Genomic DNA, 22043 nt, shown 5'->3' on the forward strand with positions numbered 1-22043 from the left:
CGGACCGCCCCAGCTTGCGAAGCCGGAAGACCCGCGCGGCCGGGGCGGGGCGGACGGCGGAGCGGGAAGCACAAGGCGCGCGCTCCCGCGAACGCCGGGAGGGGGGGAGGTGCCGGGGGCGCGCACGCGCGCCGGGGCAGCGAGCCGGGGGCGGGGCCTCACGCCGACAGACAGCGGGAAGGGGGCGCCCTGGAGCCGAGCCGGAGGCCGGCCGAAAGCGGGCCAAGGGTGGGTGCGAGCGCAGGGGCGGGCCCCCGGGGAGGGCGTCGACGCCGCGGGGGCGGGGTCAGGCCAGGCGGGGACGCGCTCGCGGGGTGGGGAAGGCGGGGGCGCGGCGCTGGCGGGAGCGTGCCCGGTCCCCGCCCCTGTTTCCCCACTCTCCTTCCACCTCCGACCGGCCGGGGCTCGGCAGAGGCGCCGCCGCACGTCAGTCCCCGGGGCCGCCCCGCTGCCGCTGCCTGGCCTGCTCCGCTCGCGGCGAGCCCGTCAGTGCCCGCACCGTGCGCTCCTCCAGCTGGGCCATGGATGGGTAAGTGCTTGGCGGCGCGGCGGCCGTGCCGGGCTGCGCTGGCCCCGCTTCCTCTCTCGGCGCGTCCCGCCAAGGCCGGGGGGAGCCCGGGCGCGGCGCCGGCGGCCCGAGGAGCGGCGGCTCCGGCCGAGCTCGACGGCGGGGCTTCCGGGCGCCTCCGTGGGGGGACGCGGAGGCGCCGCAGCCGCTCCTTCCTGCACGCGGCGGCCCCGCGGCGTCCGCCCCTCCACACCCCGGGAAGCGAAGGGGAACCCGGTGCGGCGGCCGGGGGGCCGGGTCCGCCCTTCGCGCTCCGGGTCCCGGCCGGCCTCCCGACACTTCCTCTCAAAAAATGGTGCGCGGCGCCGGCGGAGGCGGCTCCGGTCCTGCCGCCCTGGGAGTTGCTGTTTACCGGCGAGGTGGGGCGAGTGCCGGCGCTCTCCCCGGCGGCGAGGCGAGCGGCGAGCGCGCGCGTCCGGACACGTCTGGGCGGCGACCGGGTGCCGAACCCCGGCCCGCCGGGCTCTGGCCCAGGTCCCCCGACCCGGGCCGTGGGGATACGGTAGTCATTTCTGGGTACCTGGCGTCTGGTACCGCGACCTGGTGGCCGTGGACCCTTCCCCGTCGCGCCCCCACCCCTGAGAAACTTCCTGATTGCGCTGTCCTGTGTGTGAAAAACACTGTGAAAGTGTCATTTTTCAGAGGCTCAAAAATGGATCAGGTCCTCGACCTTTAAAATAATAATAATAAAAATTTTGAATCACCTGCACTGTAAAACAGTTTCTCTGGGGACTCGGGGTGAAGGGTGGGACCTGACATGTTAATTATTAGAAGAAAAAAAAAAAAAACCCTAGGATTTTGGTAAATTAATTGAAGGTTCGTAGTATGTGCATCAGGACTTAGAAAAGTCCCAGCTCTGTCAGAGGTAGAGGTTACGAATCCATTTATTTATTCCATTTTGCACTTGAGGTTTTGTTTGGCCTGTTACCTACTTTGGATGACAAGGTTTCTGTAAGCCCCTTGCTGGTGGAGGATGCGGAACTTGCTTGGACAGTGAAAGCCACTTACGTGTTGCCGTGCGTGATGGTTGTTGTCGTGCTGTGTAAAGACGATGGAATCTTCCAATTTTTGACCTCATTAGATTTCATTTATCTTAGTTTCACAATACGAAATGTGTGATACTAGGGAATAACTCATTTGAATCCAGATTGCACGCTCTTAAAGACATCAAATTACAATTTTTAGAATTTATGGTTGTGATCATCTTTAAAGTATTGCTTTTTATTTAGATGGAAATGCTTTATTGTCTAGTTGAAGCTCTCTGCAAACACTGTGGAAGATTGAGGTCTATTTCACATTACCTTACTCAGTTACATTTTGTGTATGTGCAAGATTTTGCTGTTTTAATGATTTGTGTCGTTATGCCAGTTTTCAGTCCAGGAAGGCCATGAAATTATTGCTTTGTTATTTGTAGGGAATTGTGGCTAGAAGGTTTGACTTTATTTAGGGAAGCAAGCTAGCTTTTCCTGTCCTAAGATTTATAGTTATAATAAAGACAAGTTTTATAATAAAAACAAGTTTTGGAACTTCTTTGTTAAGCTCTTGAACAACTGAGCAGTGCCAGCTTATTCTTTGACTAGTGTTTAAGAAGTTTGTGGTTTTGGAGTGAAGAATGAGTTTATTGGTCTAAATATGGAGGGTAGTGACACAGATCGTGGAAGGTAAGTTCATTAGGTAGCTCACGTAGGAGCATGATTGGCCGCCTGTGTCAGGACTAGTAACCATAGGTATTGCACAGTTTTACTTTCAGGTTTCAAAGGTCTAGAGGGAAAAACAAAAAAATCGACATAGTTATTGTTTAAAACAAGTTACATGGCTTAACAATCCACCCAGAGTCATATATTTGTTTACTTTTATGCAGTGATGAGGACATTGTAGGTTATTAACAGTGTGTGGAATTGACTTCTACTTTCTTTTAGCAGATAGGGAGATAAAGTATTGATTGAAGACATAGAAGACATACATTTCTGTATGGCAGAACTTTATAATAGGGGTTTTTACACTCTGGTCTTGAAAGATATGGTGTTGAATACAGTGAATTTTTGCCTTTTGGAGGTTAATTAAATTTCTATATTTTCCCACAACCTGAAAAGTTACTTTTCCCTTATGTTGGGTAGTTTAAAAACAAACAAACCACCAGGCAACATAGTCTTCTTTTTAGTTCCTCTTCAAATTCCAGCTGCCTTTTGTGTGTGTATGTGCTCATTTCCCGCTAAGAGATAATTTGAACTTAAGCACAGTTTTGACATGGTAGAATTTTCTAAAAGGCAAATCATTTCTCTGAAAATTTTGATGTCTGAAACTTGATGTTCATATTTATTTTAGCTCTCAGAGATTGACTTAAGTATATTTTGGTGCGCAGTCGTGGTTGGGAAATGGCCAATTCGCAAAATATCTTAGACTTCTGTAAAGTCCAAGCACTAGTTTTGTTTCATTTAAAACTTTAGACATGATCATTCATACCAGTGATTTAAAAGAACGTAGTAACTTTAAGTTTTGGTTTGAGTTTGTTAAGTACAGATAAATGAGTAAACACTTAATCATTTTGTTGAAGCACAATTACACTTTTCTAAATAGTGAGGTGATTTCTTATATTGTTACCAAGTCTTTGCTTTTATACTCTGCTGTTGCTAGACTGTCCCATCATTTTTCTTTGTATTAACATTTCACAACTCATCACATTCTTGTTTTTATTATTTGTTATTGTAATGCTTTTTCTTTTTTCTTTAATCTTATTATCTCTGTCTTTTAAAAACTTGTTCTCTAACTTTGTTTTCCATTTTCTCTTTTTACTTTTTCCATACAGTGTTGTTACAGATCTTATAGCAGTCGGTTTAAAGGTAGGAATCTTTTACTCTCCTTTCATAAGCATTTTTATATCTTAGTTTTTTGCATTTTTTCCAATGGTGAAACCATTTCACCTGTTCATAGAATTATCTGTTTATTTGTATGGTGATGACTTTTTATTTTTATTTAGCTCCAACGTGAGTAGATCTGTAGTTTGCATTTTATATATTTATAAGGAGGACCTATGTTATTATTTATGAAATACGAAGAAAGGACAGCTCAAAGAAACATGGAGTAACAAGAAGTTTTTTGTTTTGTTTTGTTTTAGCAGTTAAATGTAAACTACACTGATTTTCTTCATATCTTCTTCTTACTTTTATCCTCTTTCATGATTGTGCTTGCAAATAATAAAATAATAATAGCAATTGATACTTATTTTTTCATTACTTACTGCGTGCCAGGTGCTTTACCTGTGTTTTCATTAGTAATTATAGTAATCCTTCAAGGTAGGTAATTAATATTCTTGTTTTAGAGATTTAAAGAATGAGTTGCGAAAGTCTGTGTCCATTTACAGTGTACTACTGTTCCACTCCTATCTTCCTGCTTCCAAAATCTGAGCATTTTTGTTAGTAGCCACCAGCAGTGAAGGTCCTACCTAAAAGGCTAGAAAACTGGATAATTAGTATTTTACGTTGATGATTTTTCTGAGTTATAGATCATTTTGGTTTTATTAACACCTCACTGTATTTTATAAGTAATTTCATCAGTATACAGCCTTTAAGACATCATTGGGCATTAAAGTTTTTCTTTAGTAATTTGGTATTTGATATAGTTGAGACTCTAGTTCTCTAAGACACTTACATATTTAGATTATTGTAGAAAAAAATGAAATAGTTCATCTTTGTATTATGTGTGTTAAATAACCCGTGTATAAGTACCTGTAGGGGAAGAAGTACTTAAAAGGAATTGTTTTGATTTTATTAAAAATGTAACTTGTGATTCTAGAATTTTATTTGGCAAAAATGAACACAGGAGACATCTACAAAACTTAACCGTTAAAAAAAAAAAAACTTAACCGTTTAGGAGTTAAGAAATTATGCTTGAATCTCAGACTATCATGTTGTGGGGAAAATTACATCTTGATGTTTAATGAAAGAAAATTTAAATGTTAGGTACAGGAGTCATATTTGAATATAGGGCTTGACTTTCTGGCTCCAAAGTGCAGAAAACAAAAACTAAATCCTTGGGTAGGTGTTGTGGAGCAGCAAGTTAGGCCACTGTTTGGAATGCCCACATCCCACATCTTTGTACTGGTTCAAGCTCTTTTGGTTTTTAGGTTCAAGCTTTTGATCCAGCATTCCTGTGAATGCACCGTGGGAGGCAGCAGATCTTGGCTCAGGTGATTGGCCCTTGCCACCCACTTAGGAGACTCTGATGGAGTTCCAGGCTCTTGACTTCTGCCTGGCCCAGTCCTGGCTGTTGCCGCCACTGGGGGAGAGAAATAGAGGTTGGAAGATCTTGTGTATGTCTGACTGCCTCTCTCTGTTGTTTCAAGTAGATGAAGTGAAATAAATATTAAAGAAAGATCAGATTTTTAACTGATCAGTTAAAAAATCTTTATAGATTTAAGTATTGGAAAGGTACTTTGAAATTATTCATATAGAATTTCTCATAAAATTGGTTTTAATCGGTTTTTCTTGAATACCATCTGAGGAAGTTTAATTACCAAATAATAGGCCAATAAGACTCGTTGCATCTTTTTTTTTTTTTAAAGATTTATTTATTTGAAAGAGTTACAGAGAGAGGTAGAGCCAGAGAGAGAGAGCATGAGGTCTTCCATCTGCTAGTTCTCTCCACAAATGACCTTAATGGCCAGAGCTGAGCTGATCCAAAGCCAGGAGCCAAGAGCTTCTTCTGGGTCTTCCAAGTGGGTACAGGACCCCAAGGACTTGGGTCATCTTCTGCTTTTCCAGGCCATAGCAGAGAGCTGGATTGGAAGCGGAGCAGCCAGGACTCAAACCGGCGCCCATATGAGATGCTGCAGGCCAGGGTTTAACCCTCTGGGCTACACTCTAGCCCCAACTCATCACATCTTGATTATTTGAAAGATAAGCCAACAGTTAATCCCTCTGCTGTCTGAATATGATGACAGAACAAATGATTTTAGCCAGTGGCAAGTGTTGGTTTCACATTATGCTTCACAGATTAACTTTGTATTTAGAAAAGCGATGTGGACTTTTTTCTTAAAGAATTGAAAATATTCTTAAATATAAAATCTGTTATTTTAAGGGAAGAAAACAGTTGCTTCGAGAGATTTAAGTGATTCACTCTATGTCATGAGGTCAGGAATTTTTGGTATTTTCTTCAATACTGTGTTTCTAGTGCCTGGCACATAATCTCAAAAATATTTGATGAATGAAATGAATGTCAGCTTGTCATGCAGCTAATTACGTGTCAGATTTATACTGGAACGTAAACCTTCTAATTTTGCTAATGTTTCTTCTGTTAGGTATATACCATAGTGAGAAAGATTTAATTTCACTTTTTAGACTGGAATTTTCTTAAAGACAGGAACATTTTTAGGCAGTTCAGGGCAATACCATGTTTTACTTAGGTGTATATTTTGTATCTTCTAAGTGGAATATAAATTTTTGAGCCTGGCCTCAATTAAGAAAATTAGTGTTTGGTACTTCTCATGAAATATTTTATTTTTCATGTTTATATTTTGAAATGCTTATTGAGAAACAATGAGAAGTAACTGCTGTCCTTAATTTTTAATTCCTCTGAATGAAGAACCAACCAGGTGATTATGAATGACACTATACATATTTCAAGAATTGTTATACCAGATAAATCAAAGTACCAGCATTGTAACAGCTTTTTGTGCTTGTACTTTGATTTTTTTTTATGTTTAGTCTATACTTTATTAATAGCTGGTTCATCTTAAACTCAGATGGTTCCCATATTCCTGGTTGCTTTTTCAAAATACCATAGTAGCTATTAAAATAAACTATTTTTTTGAGTCATAGCCTTCTATATTAAATGTTTTAGTCTTCATCCTATTGAGAAATACATGTGTTTTAAGAAGGACCATAATTGGCTTCCAGTAATTACCATGCTTGAAACTATATAGGAACAGACAATACAGCATGTTTCAATAGTTCTGAAAATAGTTTTCTATTTGATTGAACAGAGGTTAGCAAACTATAGCCCTTGGGCCAAATCCAGCTTGCCACCTGTTTTTGTAAGTAGTTCAATTGGAACACAACTATGCTCATTTGTTTTTAGTAGCTACTTTTATACTAAAATGGCAGAATTGAGCATTTTTTTTTTAAGATTTATTTTATTTAATTGAAAGAGTTACAGAGAGAGGTGGAGACAGAGAGAGAGAGAGGTCTTCCATCTGCTGGTTCACTCCCCAGATGGCCGCAATGGCTGGAGCTACGCCGATCTGAAGCCAGGAGCCAGGAACTTCTTCTAGGTCTCCCACGTGGGTGCAGTCCTTGGGCCATAGCACTGCTTTCCCAGGCCATAGCAGAGAGCTGGATCAGAAGAGGAGTAGCTGAGACTGGAACCAGCGCCCATATGGGATGCTGGCGCTTCAGGCCTGGGCTTTAACCAGCTCTGCCAGCGCTGGCCCCAGAGTTGAGCAGTTGTAGCCAAGACTATGAAGCCAAAACGTTTACCCTCTGGCGCTTTACAGAAAGTTTAATATTGTGCTTGCATTTTAGGAAATACTGAAGGCCTTCGCTGCAGATCTTTTTTATTTTTTATTACTTTTAAAAATTTATTTATTTTGGGGCTGGTGCTGTGGTGCAGCACGTTAAAGCCCAAGCCTGTAGTGCTGGCATCCCATATGGGTACCAGTTGAGTCCCAGAAGCTCTACTTCCAATCCAGCTCCCTGCTAATGCTCCTGAGAAAGCAGCAGCGGATGATGGCTCAAGTGCTCAGGCCCCTGCACCCACATGGGAGACCCTGAAGAGGCTCCTGGTTTTGGATCAGCTCAGCACTGGCCGTTGTGGCCATTTGGGGAGTGAACCAGTGGATGGAAGACATCTCTCTGTCTCTTATGCCCACTGTGGCAGTAGTGGATAAGAGAGAGAAAGAGATCTTCCATCCTCTGGTTCACCCACCAAATGGCTGCAAAGGCTAGAGCTGGGTCACATGGAAGCCAGGAACCAGGAGCTTCTGGGTCTCCCACATGGCTATAGGGGCCCAAGCACTTGGGTCATTTCTGCTGCCTTCCCAGGCTCATTAGCAGGGAGCTGGATTGGAAGTAGAGTAACTAGGACTCCTAACCATCGCCCATGTGGGATGCTGGTGTTGCAGGTGACTTAACCTGCCATGCTACAGCATTGGCCCCTGCAGATCCTTTTTTTTTTTTTTTTTTTTTTTTTTTTAAGATTTATTTGAAAGACAGAGTTACAGAGAGAGGTATAGGCAGAGAGGTCAATCCAAAGACTTGGGCCATCTTCTGCTGCTTTCCCAGGCCATAGCAGAGAGCTTGATTGGAAGAGGAGCAGCCGGGACTAGAACCAGCGCCATATGGAATGCCAGCGCTTCAGGCCAGGGGTTTAATCCGCTGCGCCACAGTGCCAGCCCCTGCAGATCCTTTTTATAGTGTGAAATGTGCAGGTCTTTAGGGGGCAGTTTGGTACATTTTTTTTTTTTTCCTTTTTATTTATTTGAAATGCAGAGCGACAGAGAGCAAGTGAGAGATCTTCCATACACTGGTTTATGTATGCCCCAGTCACCCACAACAGCTGGGTCTGAGTCTGGCTGAAGGGAGTAAACTGGAGCTCAATTCAAATCTGCCACAGGAGTGGCAGGGACATGAGTACTTGAGCAATTACCTGCTGTCCCCTGGAGTATAGGAGGAGTATAGCAGGAAGCTGGAATCTGGAACAAAGTCAGGACTTGAGCCCAGGCACTGTGTTGTGGGATACGGGCTTTGCAAGTGGCATCTCAAGCCCTGTGCTACTCCTCATTTTAGTGTTCATTTGAATTGTTGACCTGATGATTGTAGAAGTAAATATCCTTTCAGGTTCTTGTTAGACATTTGTTTATCTTTTTTAAGTAAATTTCTGCTAAATCTTTTGCTTATTTTTATAAAATGGTCCAATATTTTTTAAAGATTTATTTATTTATTTATTTGAAAGAGTTACAGAGAGGCAGAGGCAGAGAGAGAGAGAACTCTTCCATCTTCTGGTTTATACCCCACATGGCTGCAACGGTCAGAGCTAGACCAGGCCTGGGTCAGGCCTAAGTCAGGACCTAGGAGCTTCTTCCAGATTTCCCATGTTGGTGCAGGGGTCCAAATCCTTGGACCATCTTCTGCTATCCCAGGCCATAGCAGAGAGCTGGATCGGGACTCAAACTGATGTTCTTATGGGACGTTGGCACTGCAGGCAGCAGCTTTACCTGCTAAGACATAGCACTGACCCCTAAAATTGTCTTTTTAAACGCTGCTCAATCTCTGTGTTTAACATTTTTAAAAATTTATTTACTTTCATTTTATTTGGAAGGCAGAGAGCAAGAGACCGATGGAGAAACTTTCTTCTTTCTTTTTTAAATTAATTTTTTTAAAAAATTTGACAGGTAGAGTTATAGACAGTGAGAGAGAGAGAAAGGTCTTCTTTCTGTTGGTTCACCCCCTAAATGGCCGCTACAGCTGGCGCTGCCCTGATCGGAAGCCAGGAGCCAGGTGCTTCCTCCTGGTCTCCCATGCGGGTACAGGGCACAAGCACTTGGGCCATCCTCCACCACCTTCCCAGGCCACAGCAGAGAGCTGGACTGGAAGAGGGGCAACCGGGACCAGAACTGGTACCCATATGGATGCCGGCGCTGCAGACGGAGGATTAACCAAGTGAGCCACAACGGCGCTGGCCCCTGGAGAGACTTCTAACTGCTTGTTTGTTCCCCAAATGCTCACAGCAGCCAGGGCTGGGCCATGTAGAAGCCAGGAGCTGCAAACCCAGTCTGAGTCTCCCTCATGGATATCAGGGATCCAAATATTTGAGCCATCATCTGCTGCTTCCCAAGATATGCATTGATAGGAACCTGGATCAGAGCAGTGTAGCAAAAACTTGAACCCAGGCACTCAAGTCTGGAATGCAGGTGTCTCAAGTGGCTACTTAACTGCTGCACCAAACACCTGTTCAGTCACGTTAGGTTTTAATTTTCACTCAGTTCAAAATATTTTCTGCTCTGGGCTTGGGATGACTTTTGACCCAGTTTTTTTTTTTTTTTAAGATTTATTTGAAACCCAAAGTGACAGACTAAGAGACAGGAGAGAGTGTGTTTCCATCTGCTGGTTCACTCCCCAAATAACCACAAGCCAACAACTGTGGAGACTGGGCCAAGTTGAAGCCAGGAGCTAGAACTCTATCCTGGTCTCCTGTGTGGGTGGCAGGAATCCAAGCACTTGGGCCTTCCTCTGCAGCTTTCCCAGATGAATTAGAAGGGAGATGGATGGGAAGTGGAGCAGTTGGGGCTCAAACTGGCACTCTAATGTGGGATGTTGATCTTGGAGGTGGTTGCCTTACCTGCTGTGCGGCCATACCAGCCTGTTTTTTTTTAAAGTTTCTTTATTTTTATTTACTTGATAAAGCAAAGCAACGGGAGATGGGGGAAGTGGACAGGAGTAGAGAGGGAGGGAGGGAAGGAGTTGTAGAGCGAGGTCTTTTGTCCTGGAACTGGGCCAGGGCAAAGCCCAGGAGCCAGGAACTTGTGTCCCACATGAGTTGCAAGGAGACAAGTACTTGAGCCATTGTCTGGATACTCCCAGGGTACATCGTAGGAAGAAGCTGGATTGGAAGAAGAGTAGCCAGGACTTGAACCCAGTACTCTGATATGGGATGTGGATGTCTCAGGCGATGACTTAATCTGCTGTACCATAATACCCACCCTTTGCTTTCTTTTTAATTGCTATTTTGATCAGAGAACATCATGCTTTGTATAAGTTCAGTTCTTTTATATTTCCTGTGATTTGTTTTGATGTCAAACATGGTGTGAGTTTACACTTGAATGTGCAGTCTACTTTCGATGGTTGTAGTGCCAGTAAATGTCATAGGACAAACTGGTTGAAGATTCAAGTCTTGGCTGGCGCCGTGGCTTAACAGGATAATCCTCCGCCTTGCGGTGCTGGCACACCGGGTTCTAGTCCCGGTCGGGGCACTGGATTCTATCCCGGTTGCCCCTCTTCCAGGCCAGCTCTCTGCTATGGCCCGGGAAGGCAGTGGAGGATGGCCCAAGTCGTTGGGCCCTGCACCCGAATGGGAGACCAGGAGAAGCACCTGGCTCCTGGCTTTGGATCAGGGAGATGCGCTGGCCGCAGTGGCCATTAGAGGGTGAACCAACGGCAAAAAGAAAGACCTTTCTCTCTCTCTCTCACTCACTATCCACTCTGCCTGTCAAAAAAAAAAAAAAAAAAAAAAAAAAAGATGCAAGTCTCCTGTACCTTTACTGATTATCCTTCTGTGTGTTTTGTCAGTTACTGAAATAGAAGACGGAAGTTGAACTTTCTATCTAGAAATGTGGATTTGTGTATTTCTTTTTGCTTTGTGTGTTTTGAAACTCAGTTATTAGACACATTCACATTTCATACTCTCATTTTCTTGATGAATTGACCCTTATTATGAAGTTACATTTTTATCTCAAGATATAGATCATGTCCTGAAGTCTGCTTTGTCTGACATTAATGTAGCCATCCTAGCATTTATGATTAGTATTTGTGTGGCACAACTTTTTTCTGTTTTCCTTTTGTCTATTTTTAAAAAGTATTTATTTATTTATTTGAAAGCCAGAGCAACGGAGGGAAGGAGGGAGAAAAAGAGGGAGAGATATCTTAAATCTGTTGCTTTATTTCCCAAATGGCTCAAACAGCTAGTTCTGGGCCAAGCTGAAGCCAGGAGCTGGGAGCTCCATCATGGTCTCCCACATGAGTGGTAGAAATCCAAGTACTTGAATCTCATCTGCGCCCTCCCAGGCACAATAACAGGAAGGTGGGTTGTAAGCAGAGTAGCTTAAACTAGAGCCTTTGTCTCAAGTGGCAGCATTACCCACTGTGCCACAATGCCAGCCTCCCTCCATTCTCTTTTGAAAGGTTTCTTCTTTCTGGGGCCAGTGCTGTAGCATGGTAGGTTAAGCCTCTGCCTGCACTGCCAGCGTCCCATGTAGGCGTCGGTTTGAGTCCAGGCGGATCCACTTCAAACTGGTTGCCTGGAAAAGCAGTGGAAGATGGGCCAAGTGCTTTGGTACCTGCACCTGTGTGGGAGACCCAGAAGAAGCTCCTGGCTCCTGGCTTAGAATTGGCCCAGCTTCGGCCATTGCAGCCATTTGGGGAGTGAATCAGCAGATGGAAGATTCCCTCCCTCCCTCCCCCTTTCCCTCTCCTTCCCTCCCTGTCTCTCCCTCTCTCCCTCTTCCTCCCTCCTTCTCTCCCTCTCTATCTGTATAACTGGCTTTCACATAAATTAAAATCTTTTTTTAAAGAAGGATTTCTTTTTTAATGATATTCATCTCATTGATAACTTAAAATTATTTTTTAAAGATTCATTTTGTTATTTGAAAGAGTTACAGAGAGAGAAGGAGAGGCAGAGAGCAAGAGAGAGGTCTTCCATCTTTTGGTTAACTCCCCATTTGGTTGCAATGGCGGGAGCTGCACTGATCTGAAGACAGGAGCTTTCTCTGGTACTCCTATATGGGTGCAGGGTCCTAAGAACTTGGGCTATCTTCTGCTGCCTTCCCAGGCCATAGCAGAGAACTGGATCAGAAGAGGAGCAGCCCGGACTAGAATCGGCGCCCATGTGGGATGCCGGCACTGCAGGCAGCAGCTTTACCCACTACGCAACAGTGTTGGGCCCTAAATTTTTTATTTAATAAAATCTTATAGAAAGGTTGCAAGAATAGTACCAAAACCTTAAATACCCTTTTTTCACTTAGTTCACATTTTCCTCATTTGTTTTGTCATTTCAGCCTACTCTTCCTCCCTGCCTTCCTTCCTCTTTTATATATGTATATGCCCTCTTTCTCTGTGTGTGTGTGGAGTCCTTTAACTTTTTGGGGTGTGTGTGTGTACCTTAGTCACTTGGTTAAGGTTTTTGCTGCACTTTCCCACGGTAAAGTTAATAATTTTTCTTTCAGAATTATTAAATTGTTGGGTGATGCTTTTAGTCTCAGTTGATTTGTTTTTCAAGATTTATTTATTTGAAAGGTAGAGTTAAGGAGAGGGCAAGACAGATATCTTCCATCTGTTGACTCACTCCTCAGTTGGCTCCAGCTGCAGCCAAGAGCCTGGAACTCACATGTGCAGGGGCCCAAGGAATTGGGCCATCTTCCACTGCTTTCTCAGGCACATTTGCAGGGAGCTGGACCCAAAGTAGAGCAGCCAAGACTAGAATTGAGGCCTGTATGGGCTGCCAGTGTTAGAAATGGTGGTGTAATCCGCTTAACCACAATGCCGGCTTCTCAAACATTTAATTACTTAAGAGAACATTGCAGGGCAGGCACTGTGGCGTAGCGCGTTAACGCCCTGGCTTGAAGCGCCTGCTTCCATTATGGGTTCATTGCCTAAAAAATACTTTGCCTTATATTATTTAAGTAAAATTATTATAATTAGGAAATTAAGGAAATTAATCTGAAATAGTTTTTTGCTCTTTTTTTTTTTTAAGATTTATGTATTTATTTGAAGGCAGTTACAGAGAGGCAGAGAGTGAGAGAGGTTTTCCATCCGCTGGTTCGTTCACTCCTCAATTGGCCGCAATGGCCAGAGCTGCAACGGTCTGAAGCCACGAGCCAGGAGCTTCTTCCAGGTCTCCCACTTGGGTGCAGGAGCCCAAGGACTTGGCCCATCTTCTACTGTTGTCCCAGGCCATAGCATAGAGCTGGATTGAAGGGGAGCAGCCAGGATACGAACTGGCTCCTATAGGGGATGCCGGCATTGCCGGTTGCAGCTTTACCCCCTACACCACAGTGCCGGCCCCTAGAGTGCTGCTTTGAGACTGTGTAGATATTTTATTTCTCAAACTTTCACCTACTAGTTTAAACATCCATTATTGATTCTTCCTGAGTCAATTATGATGATGAGGGTTGCAAAGTGGTGATTTTCTAATTTATTTTTGGAATCAAGATTTATGCAGTTTTGTTTTGTTTTTTAAAGATTTATTTAATAGAGAGGGAGAGAAAGTGAAAGGTCTTCCATCTGCTGGTTCACTTCCCAAATGGCTGCAATGGCCGGAGCTGAGCTGATAGAAAGCCTGGAGCCAGGAGCCGCCTCAGGATCCCAGAGCAGGTGTAGGTGCCCAAGCAATTGGGCCATCCTCCAGTACCCTCCCAGGTCATCAGCAGAGAGCTGGATTGGAAGAGGAGCAGCCAGGACACCAACTGGCGCCCACATGGGATACCAGTGCTGAAGATGGAGGCAAAGCCCGCTGTGCTATAGCATTGGCCCCTATACAGCTGCTGCTGCTTTTTAAAAATTTATTGTTAAGATTTATTTACTTATTTGAGAGGCAGAGTTACAGAGAGGCGCAGACAGAGCACAAGCGAGCGAGCGAGCGTTCGATCAACGGCCAGAGCTGCGGGAATCTGAAGCCAAGCATTGGGGCCATGTTCTACTGCTTTCCCAGTCATAGCAGAGAGCTGGATCGGAAGTGGAGCAGCTGGGAGTTGACTAGAAGCTTGCTCTCCTGTGTTTCATAATATTCAGGTTAATTTTTAAAAAAAATATTTATTTATTTGAAAGGCAGAGTGATACAGAGAGATCTTCCATCTTCCATCTGCTGTTTCATTCCCCAAATGGCTGGTGCTGGGTCAGACATAAGCCAGGAGCCAGGGACTGCATGCTAGTCTCCTATGTGGTTGGTAGAAAACCAAGTACTTGGGTTGTTTTTTGTTGCTTTCCCAGGCACAGTAGCAGGAAGCTGGATCAGAAGTGGGTCAAATGGGACTTGGTCTTTAACTCCAGTATGGTGGCAGCTTTAAGTACTGTGCCACAATGCCAACTCCATTTTCTTTTTTTTCATAAGTTTACTTTATTTTACTTATTTATTTATTTATTTGACAGAGACAGTGATAGACAGAGAAAGGTCTTGCTTCTGTTGGTTCACCCCCCAAATGGCCACTAAGGCCGGAGCTATGCTGCTCTGAAGCCAGGAGCCAGGTGCTTCCTCCCGGTCTCCCATGGGGTGCAGGGGCCCAAGCACTTGGGCCATCTTCCACTGCCCTCCAAGGCCACAGCAGAAAGCTGGATTGGAAGAGGAGCAACCAGGACTAGAATCTGGCACCCATATGAGATACACCAACTCCATTTTCAATATATTCTTTTGGATATTATTAAGGCTTTTATGAAGTAATAACTACCAGAGATGACAGATTATGGTGTGACAGCTAAATAGAGCTATCATCCTGCAAGCTGAAATGCCTTTGTATTTCTAAATGTTGAAAAAGGTAAAATGATTGATATCTTAAAACAATCAAAAGATAATTTTCAAATCTCTGTGTCTTTTGTTGGAACTCGGCCTTCCTTGTCTTCTTTGTTGTGTATGGTTGCTTTTGTGCCTGCAGGAGCAGTTGAGTAATTGTGGATACAGATTGTATGGGCCACAAAACATAAGATGCTTTTCCTCTGGTCTTTACAGATAGAAGTTTGCCAACCTTGGGGTGGGTGTTATAGCACAGCAGGTTATCCTGCATTTGGGGTGCCCACATATCCTATCATAGTGTAAGTTCAAGTCCCTTCTACTCTGCTTGTGATCCAGCTTCCTGCCAACATGCTTGGAAAGGCAGCAGATGATGGCCCAAGTGGTTGGGTCCCTGCAACATATGTGGGAGATCTAAATGGAGTTTGAGGTTCCTGGTTTCAGCCTGGTCCAGCTGATGGAAGATCTATCTGTTTCTCCCTCTCTCTGCCTTTCAAATAAATAAATAAATAAATAAACAAAAGTTTTAAAAAAGCTTGACAACCTGGTACAATATCTGTTTTTGTAAATACTGTTAGCTGGATATCTGTTAGCCTAAGTTATTGAGTGTATTATTTGCTTTCTCTTGCCATATTTTGTATGTTTTGTGTATTGCTTTCTAAGAAGGATGTATTAAAAATTTCAACTCAGGCCGGCGCCGCGGCTCACTAGGCTAATCCTCCGCCTTGCAGCGCCGGCACACCGGGTTCTAGTCCCGGTCGGGGCACCGATCCTGTCCCGGTTGCCTCTCTTCCAGGCCAGCTCTCTGCTGTGGCCTGGGAGTGCAGTGGAGGATGGCCCAAATCCTTGGGTCCTGCACCCCATGGGAGACCAGGAGAAGCACCTGGCTCCTGCCATCGGATCAGCGCGGCGCGCCGGCCGCAGCGCACCTACCGCGGCGGCCATTGGAGGGTGAACCAACGGCAAAAGGAAGACCTTTCTCTCTGTCTCTCTCTCACTGTCCACTTTGCCTGTCAAAAAAAAAAAAAAAAAAATTTCAACTCAGCTGTTGATTTGTCTTTTTCTCCTTGTATTTAATCATGGTGATGATCCAGAATTTTAGTTCTGGATCATTATAGGAGAAGTCTCAAAAAGTTAATGGAAAATGTATAATATGAAAAAATCATGCATGGATTTCACAATTGTTTGCACTAAAATAAAGTTACTATTTCCTTTAAAGTTTTCTTTTTCCTTTTTTTTTTTTTTTTTAAATATATTTGAAAGGCAGAATGACAGCGAGAAAGGGGGAGAAAGAGATCTTCCAGGGACCGGTGCTGTGATGTAGTGGGCTAAGCCTCTGCTTGCAGCGCCGGTATCCCATATGGTCGCTGGTTCATGTCCCAGCTGCTCCTCTTCTGATCCAGCTCTCTGTTATGACCTGGGAAATCAGTCGAAGATGGTCCAAGTGCTTGGGCCCCTGCAGCTGTGTGGGAGACCTAGAAGAAGCTTCTGGCTTCAGATCAGCTTTGATATGAGGTGCAGGCATCTCAACTGGTGGCTTAACTACCAGGCCAGGTGCCTTCCCCTATCCACAGCTTTTTAAAAATTTACTTGAAAGGCAGAATTAACAGGGTGGGGGGTGGGGGTAGGGGTGGGGATCAATCTATCTGGTTCGCTCCCCAAATGGCCAAGGAGCCTGGAGCTGCTTCTTTGTCTTCCATGTGGGTGCAGGGGCCCAAACATTTGGGCCATCTTCTGCTGTTTTCCTAGCTGCATTAACTGGGAGCTGATTAGCTCCTGAAATCTATACACCCCACTCATTTCTACAGTTTCTCTATAGTTGAAGTTGGAAATGGGAGTTAGCAACTCATGCTAGTTTCAGGCTTCAGACCAAAAGCCTAATTACCTAGTATAACAGGTACAGAGGCATATCACCTAGATATGTCATTATGTTATTTTGAAAGGTCAGATTCCAGAACCTTCCAGGGAGGAACAAGTCAACTTCAAAGAAATGTCAGGTTGCATCTTACCAGCAAAACTGTATGCTGTATGAAAATGAGACAGTATAATGTTCATGGAAAAAAAGTTTTAACCCCGGATTCCTTTTTAAGTCAAATGACCATTTATAAGGATACAATTCTCAGACATGCATAGACAAAATTTATCTTGTTTACTATTATTTGGGTAGTTATTTAAGGATGTACTCAAGCAAAGTTACATACTAAGGACAGGGAAAATGGGTTACAAAAAAAGTTGAGCCAACTCAGAAGAGAAATGGAAAGAAGCTTCAGGTTGACAGCTATTCAGAAGGCTTAGAAAAGCCGTCATCCTAGATGGGAGTAGGAGAGGGGCTTTTCAGAAGGTTCATCTTGTGATGAATAGTGTCATGGGGAGTTTGGGTAAAAATTGATGCTATTGTAAAGGACAGTAGTGAGAGGAAAAATTTTAAAAGGCAGTTAAGGGGGCCGGCGCTGCGGCATAGCGGGTAAAGCTGCCACCTGTAGTCCCAGCATACCATATGAGCGCCAATTGGAGTCCTGGCTGCTCTACTTCTGATCCAGCTCTCTGCTATGGCCTGGGAAAGCAGTGGAAGATGGGCCAAGTCCCTGGGCCACTGCATCCATGTGGGAGACCTGGAAGAAGCTCCTGGCTCCTGGCTTCGAGTTGGTATAGCTCGGGCTGTTGCAGACATCTGGGGAGTGAACCAGTGATCTCTTTCTGCCTCTCTATAACTCTGCCTTTCAAATAAATAAAATAAATCTTAAAAAAAAAAATAGGCAGTTAAATATCACAGGGAGTTAGATCAATAAGAAACTGGATTAGAAGGTCATTATTGGGGTGAGCATTATGGTGCAGAGGGTTAACTGCCAGTTGGGATGCCCAGACTCATTCCAGGGCTGGTTCCAGTCCTGACTACTTGGCTTCAGATCTAGCTTCCTGCACCTGGGAAGTCAGCATATGGTAGCCCACGTAATTGGATTTCTGTCATCCATAAGAGAGACCAAGATGGAGTTCCAGCCTCCTGGCTTTGACCTGACCCAGCCCCAGAAGTTACAGGAATTTAGGGAATGACCCAGAAGATTGAAGATAACTCTGTCTGTCTTCTGTTTCTCTTTCGCTATGCCTTTCAACGTGGAAAAAAAATTAAGGGGGAAAAAGTCATGGTCTTACTATAAGCCAAATTAGAAAGCTGCATGGGCGGGGCCAGCATTGTGGCATAGGGGGTAAAGCTGCCACCTGTGATGCTGGCATCCCATATGGGAGCTTGTTCAAGTCCTGGCTGCTCTACTTCTGATCCAGCTCCCTGCTATTTTCCTGGGAAAAGCAGCGTAAGAGGGCTCATGTGTTTGGGGTCCTGCCACCAACATGGGAGACTTGGTTGAAATTCCTGGCTCCTGACTTTCTGTCTCTCCCTCTCTCACTTTGTAACTTTTTAAATAAATACATTTTTAAAAAGAATTTACATGGGAATATAATAAATACTGCATTTGATCTTGATTCTGGGAACGTTATTTTTCAAGTGGTCCTAAGATTCAAACATTGGACCATAGAGTAAAAAGTGCAGTTTGCCAGGACGGTTTTTCCTTAAACTGTATTTATACAGTTATAAAAGTATAAATACTGTATTGATTTTAACTTTGAGTCAATCTTCGGACATGATATGAATGGACAAAGCCCAAGATGGTAATTTTTTTAAGGCAGAAGGTAACAAAGTAGGAACTACCGAAACAAAAAAAGGAAGCTGATGGTAGCAGGGATATAGGAAAGAGATTATTAGTGCTAATAGCTTTGTCTTGGAATAGAGAATCAAGAGGTAATGAATCAAAACAATAGGCTGTAAAGAAATAAATATATTAGGAAACCTCAAAATATTCATGGAAAATTTTTGAATTCTATATATTTATAGTTTTTTCATAATGCTTAGTTTCCATTGATTTTTTTAAAGTACCTTCGTATTATTAAAGCTTGAAGGTATTTAGATTTAAAATCAGGAAATTAATTAAATGATAAAAATTTCATATTGGAGATCCATTGGCTTAGTTTTAAAGTTGACAACTCCAAAAATAGTGGTACAAGCATATTTTAAAGGGTTTTGGGGACAACTATCAGAGTAAAAGAAAATACTGGGATTGGGGAGGAGAGCTTTGCACTTGCCATATATAAATTCTGAAAAAAAAAATTCTTCTGTAATATTTGATTTGGTATAGTGCCAGTACATGTTTTTGATAAGAATTAATTCACAAATAGAAGTAAAAAAAAGAAATTTATCAAAAAAATAAATTTGTCTATATGTATGTAGAGAACTCTGATTCTCAGCTTTGTTCTCTTCCCTCCAAAGTAATTATTTTAGTGTTTTTAAACCCCTTTAGTTAACTTTTTAATGTAAATAAACAAATGCATATACTTTTTATTTCCCTTGTAATAAAAAAGGCAGCTTACTTATATATGCTATTATACACGTTCATCTTTTCACCAATACATTAGGAAACTTTACTCAAAGTCCTTCTCTCTCCATTCTTACATTTTATGAGCTATGAAATATTATATGGATATATCAGTTATTTATGAAGTCCTGTATTTGTATGTTAATGCAGTATTGTGCTCCAATAATCCCCTATGGATTATCCTTTACATGTCATTTTATAATTATAGATTTGTGTTTATGAAGTAGAGTCCTGACCTGGGGTTGCTTATATGAAAAGTTAAATGTGTTTCTAGCTAAGTAGTATCAGGTTTACTTCCTGGGGTTGTACTATTTTGCACTCCCACTTCTGACCAAAAGGTTGGGCTATCAAACTTGCATTTTTACCAGGCTGATAGGTGAGAGATGTTACCTCAATTTTATTGCATTTCTTTTGTGAATTAGGTAGAGCATATTTTTCTGTCTCTAAGAACCACTTATATATTTTCTTCTCTTTGGGATGTTGGTTCTTGGCCTTTATTTTTTCATATCAACTTCTAGAAGCTCTTTGTAAATTAGAGGTAAACTGTGTGAACAATGAATTGCAAACATTTTCCTTGATTTACGAAGTGTTCTGCCATGCTATGGCTTGTGATTGTTGGCTTTGTGTGGCTCTGGATTTTGAGTTATACTTGGGCTTGCAGCACTTGAGGGTTCTCTCATACTTTGTTCTAATACTTGTTTGATTATTTTTCATATTTAGATCTTGATTGATTTGTGTTTTATCCTAGTCTGGTGTGAAGTTTGGAGTAAACTTTAAAGCCTATTTTCTGTGCTGTAAATAATGGCAAACTTGGTACTATGGTTTGAATATTTGTCTCCCTCTTGCCCCTAGTTTACTCCTCAACGTCTTAGGTTAATGGTGTTTAAAAGTGGGGCTTTAGGGAAATGAACAGACTGATTAGGCCTTTGGAGTGGAGCCCCCATAATTGAATTTTGATGGCTTTATAAGAGATCAGGGAGATATAGACAGCCAGACATGCTCCCTGTCTCTTGCCATATGGTGTTCTGTACAATCTTGGGAATCTGCCAGCAAGAATACCACTGCCAAATGAGGCCCCTAGATCAGGCACTTCCAGACTGTGAGCCAAAATAAGCCTGTTTTCTTTAGAGTGAGCGTCCCTCAGGTATTGCAGTGCAGTGATGGAAAGCTGACTGATACACTTGGTACTTCAGCTCTTGGCAGATATAGTCTCATGACCATGGGCATAAGACTGCTGTGATTTGGGTATTAGTTTGTGTGTTTCTCAGAAAAGCACATGTTCTAAATTCTAAAAGCTTGGTCTCCAAAGTCTTAGATTAATGGTTAATGGATGAAGGGTATGAACTTAATAAAATTATGCTGTCTGAGGGTGGGGCCTTTGGGAAGTAACTAAATTGTATTGGACTGGGTTGTTGGGCTGGAGTGCCCAAGATCAAATGATGGCTTTTTAAGACAGATCACATAGACATAGATGAAGGAGGATACTCTGTTTTCCTGGCTCTCCAGGTAAATTTTTTTTTTAAGATTTATTTATTTATTTATTTTTTTTTGACAGGCAGAGTGGACAGTGAGAGAGAGAGACAGAGAGAAAGGTCTTCCTTTTGCCGTTGGCTCACCCTCCAATGGCCGCCGCGGTAGGTGCGCTGCGGCCGGCGCACCGCGCTGTTCCGATGGCAGGAGCCAGGTGCTTCTCCTGGTCTCCCATGGGGTGCAGGACCCAAGCACTTGGGCCATCCTCCACTGCACTCCCTAGCCACAGCAGAGAGCTGGCCTGGAAGAGGGGCAACCGGGACAGGATCGGTGCCCCGACCGGGACTAGAACCCGGTGTGCCGGCGCCGCAAGGCGGAGGATTAGCCTGTTGAGCCACGGCGCCGGCCTTTAAGATTTATTTTTATTTATTTATTTATTTATTTTTTTTTTTTTTTTTGACAGGCAGAGTGGACAGTGAGAGAGAGAGAGACAGAGAGAAAGGTCTTCCCTTGCCGTTGGTTCACCCTCCAATGGCCGCCGCGGTAGCGCGCTGCGGCCGGCGCACCGCGCTGTTCCGATGGCAGGAGCCAGGTGCTTCTCCTGGTCTCCCATGGGGTGCAGAGCCCAAACACTTGGGCCATCCTCCACTGCACTCCCTGGCCACAGCAGAGAGCTGGCCTGGAAGAGGGGCAACCGGGACAGGATCGGTGCCCCGACCGGGACTAGAACCCGGTGTGCCGGCGCCGCAAGGCGGAGGATTAGCCTGTTGAGCCACGGCGCCGGCCTATTTTTATTTATTTTGAAAGAGTTACAGAGAGAGGGAGAGACAGAGCTAGAGAATCTTTTATTCTGGTTCAATCCTCAGATGACTGCAACAGATGGAGCTGGGCTGATCCAAAGCCAGGAGCTTCTTCTGGTTCTCCCACATGGGTGGCAGGGGCCCGAACACTTGGGTCATCTTATGCTGTCTTTCCTAGGCCATTAACAGAGAGCTGGATCAGAAGTGGAGCAGCTAAGATTCGAACAGGTGCCCATATGGGATGCTGGCATTGAAGGTGCCGGCTTTACCCACCACGCCACAGTGCCGGCCCCGATAATAGCTTTTTTTAAATTATTTATTGGAAAAGCAGAGTGACACAAAGTGGGAGAGACACACAGAGAGATCTTCCATCTGTTGCTTTACTCCCCAAATGGACAAAATATCTGGGGCTGGGTCATGTTTAAGCCAGGAGTCTAAAATTTCATCCATGTCTCCCACATGGTTGGCATGGGCCCAAGACCTTGGACGGACCATCTTTTTTTTTTTTTTTTTTTTTCCTTTACTACACAGGCTCATGAGCACAGAGCTGAATTGGAAGCTGAGCAGCTGGGA

General features: G+C 43.8%; 1 protein-coding gene across 3 annotated transcripts in view; it reads left to right on the forward strand.

The window, feature by feature from the left end:
* The first annotated feature begins 424 nt into the window (after window positions 1-424).
* PTBP3 (polypyrimidine tract binding protein 3) overlaps window positions 425-22043 on the forward strand; it is a 110570-nt gene continuing 88951 nt past the window's right edge. For 2 of the 3 annotated variants that reach the window (XM_062207745.1, XM_062207747.1), the window contains exons 1-2: window positions 483-529; window positions 3375-3408. In XM_062207745.1, coding sequence (XP_062063729.1) covers window positions 522-529; window positions 3375-3408 — 42 coding nt within the window. In that variant the 5' untranslated portion in view covers window positions 483-521. Of the gene's footprint in view, window positions 530-3374; window positions 3409-22043 lie in introns of all 3 variants that reach the window. The other variant, XM_062207749.1, reaches the window with a different exon arrangement.

The sequence above is a fragment of the Lepus europaeus genome, chromosome 12, assembly GCF_033115175.1.
Source record: "Lepus europaeus isolate LE1 chromosome 12, mLepTim1.pri, whole genome shotgun sequence".
NCBI lineage: Eukaryota > Metazoa > Chordata > Mammalia > Lagomorpha > Leporidae > Lepus > Lepus europaeus.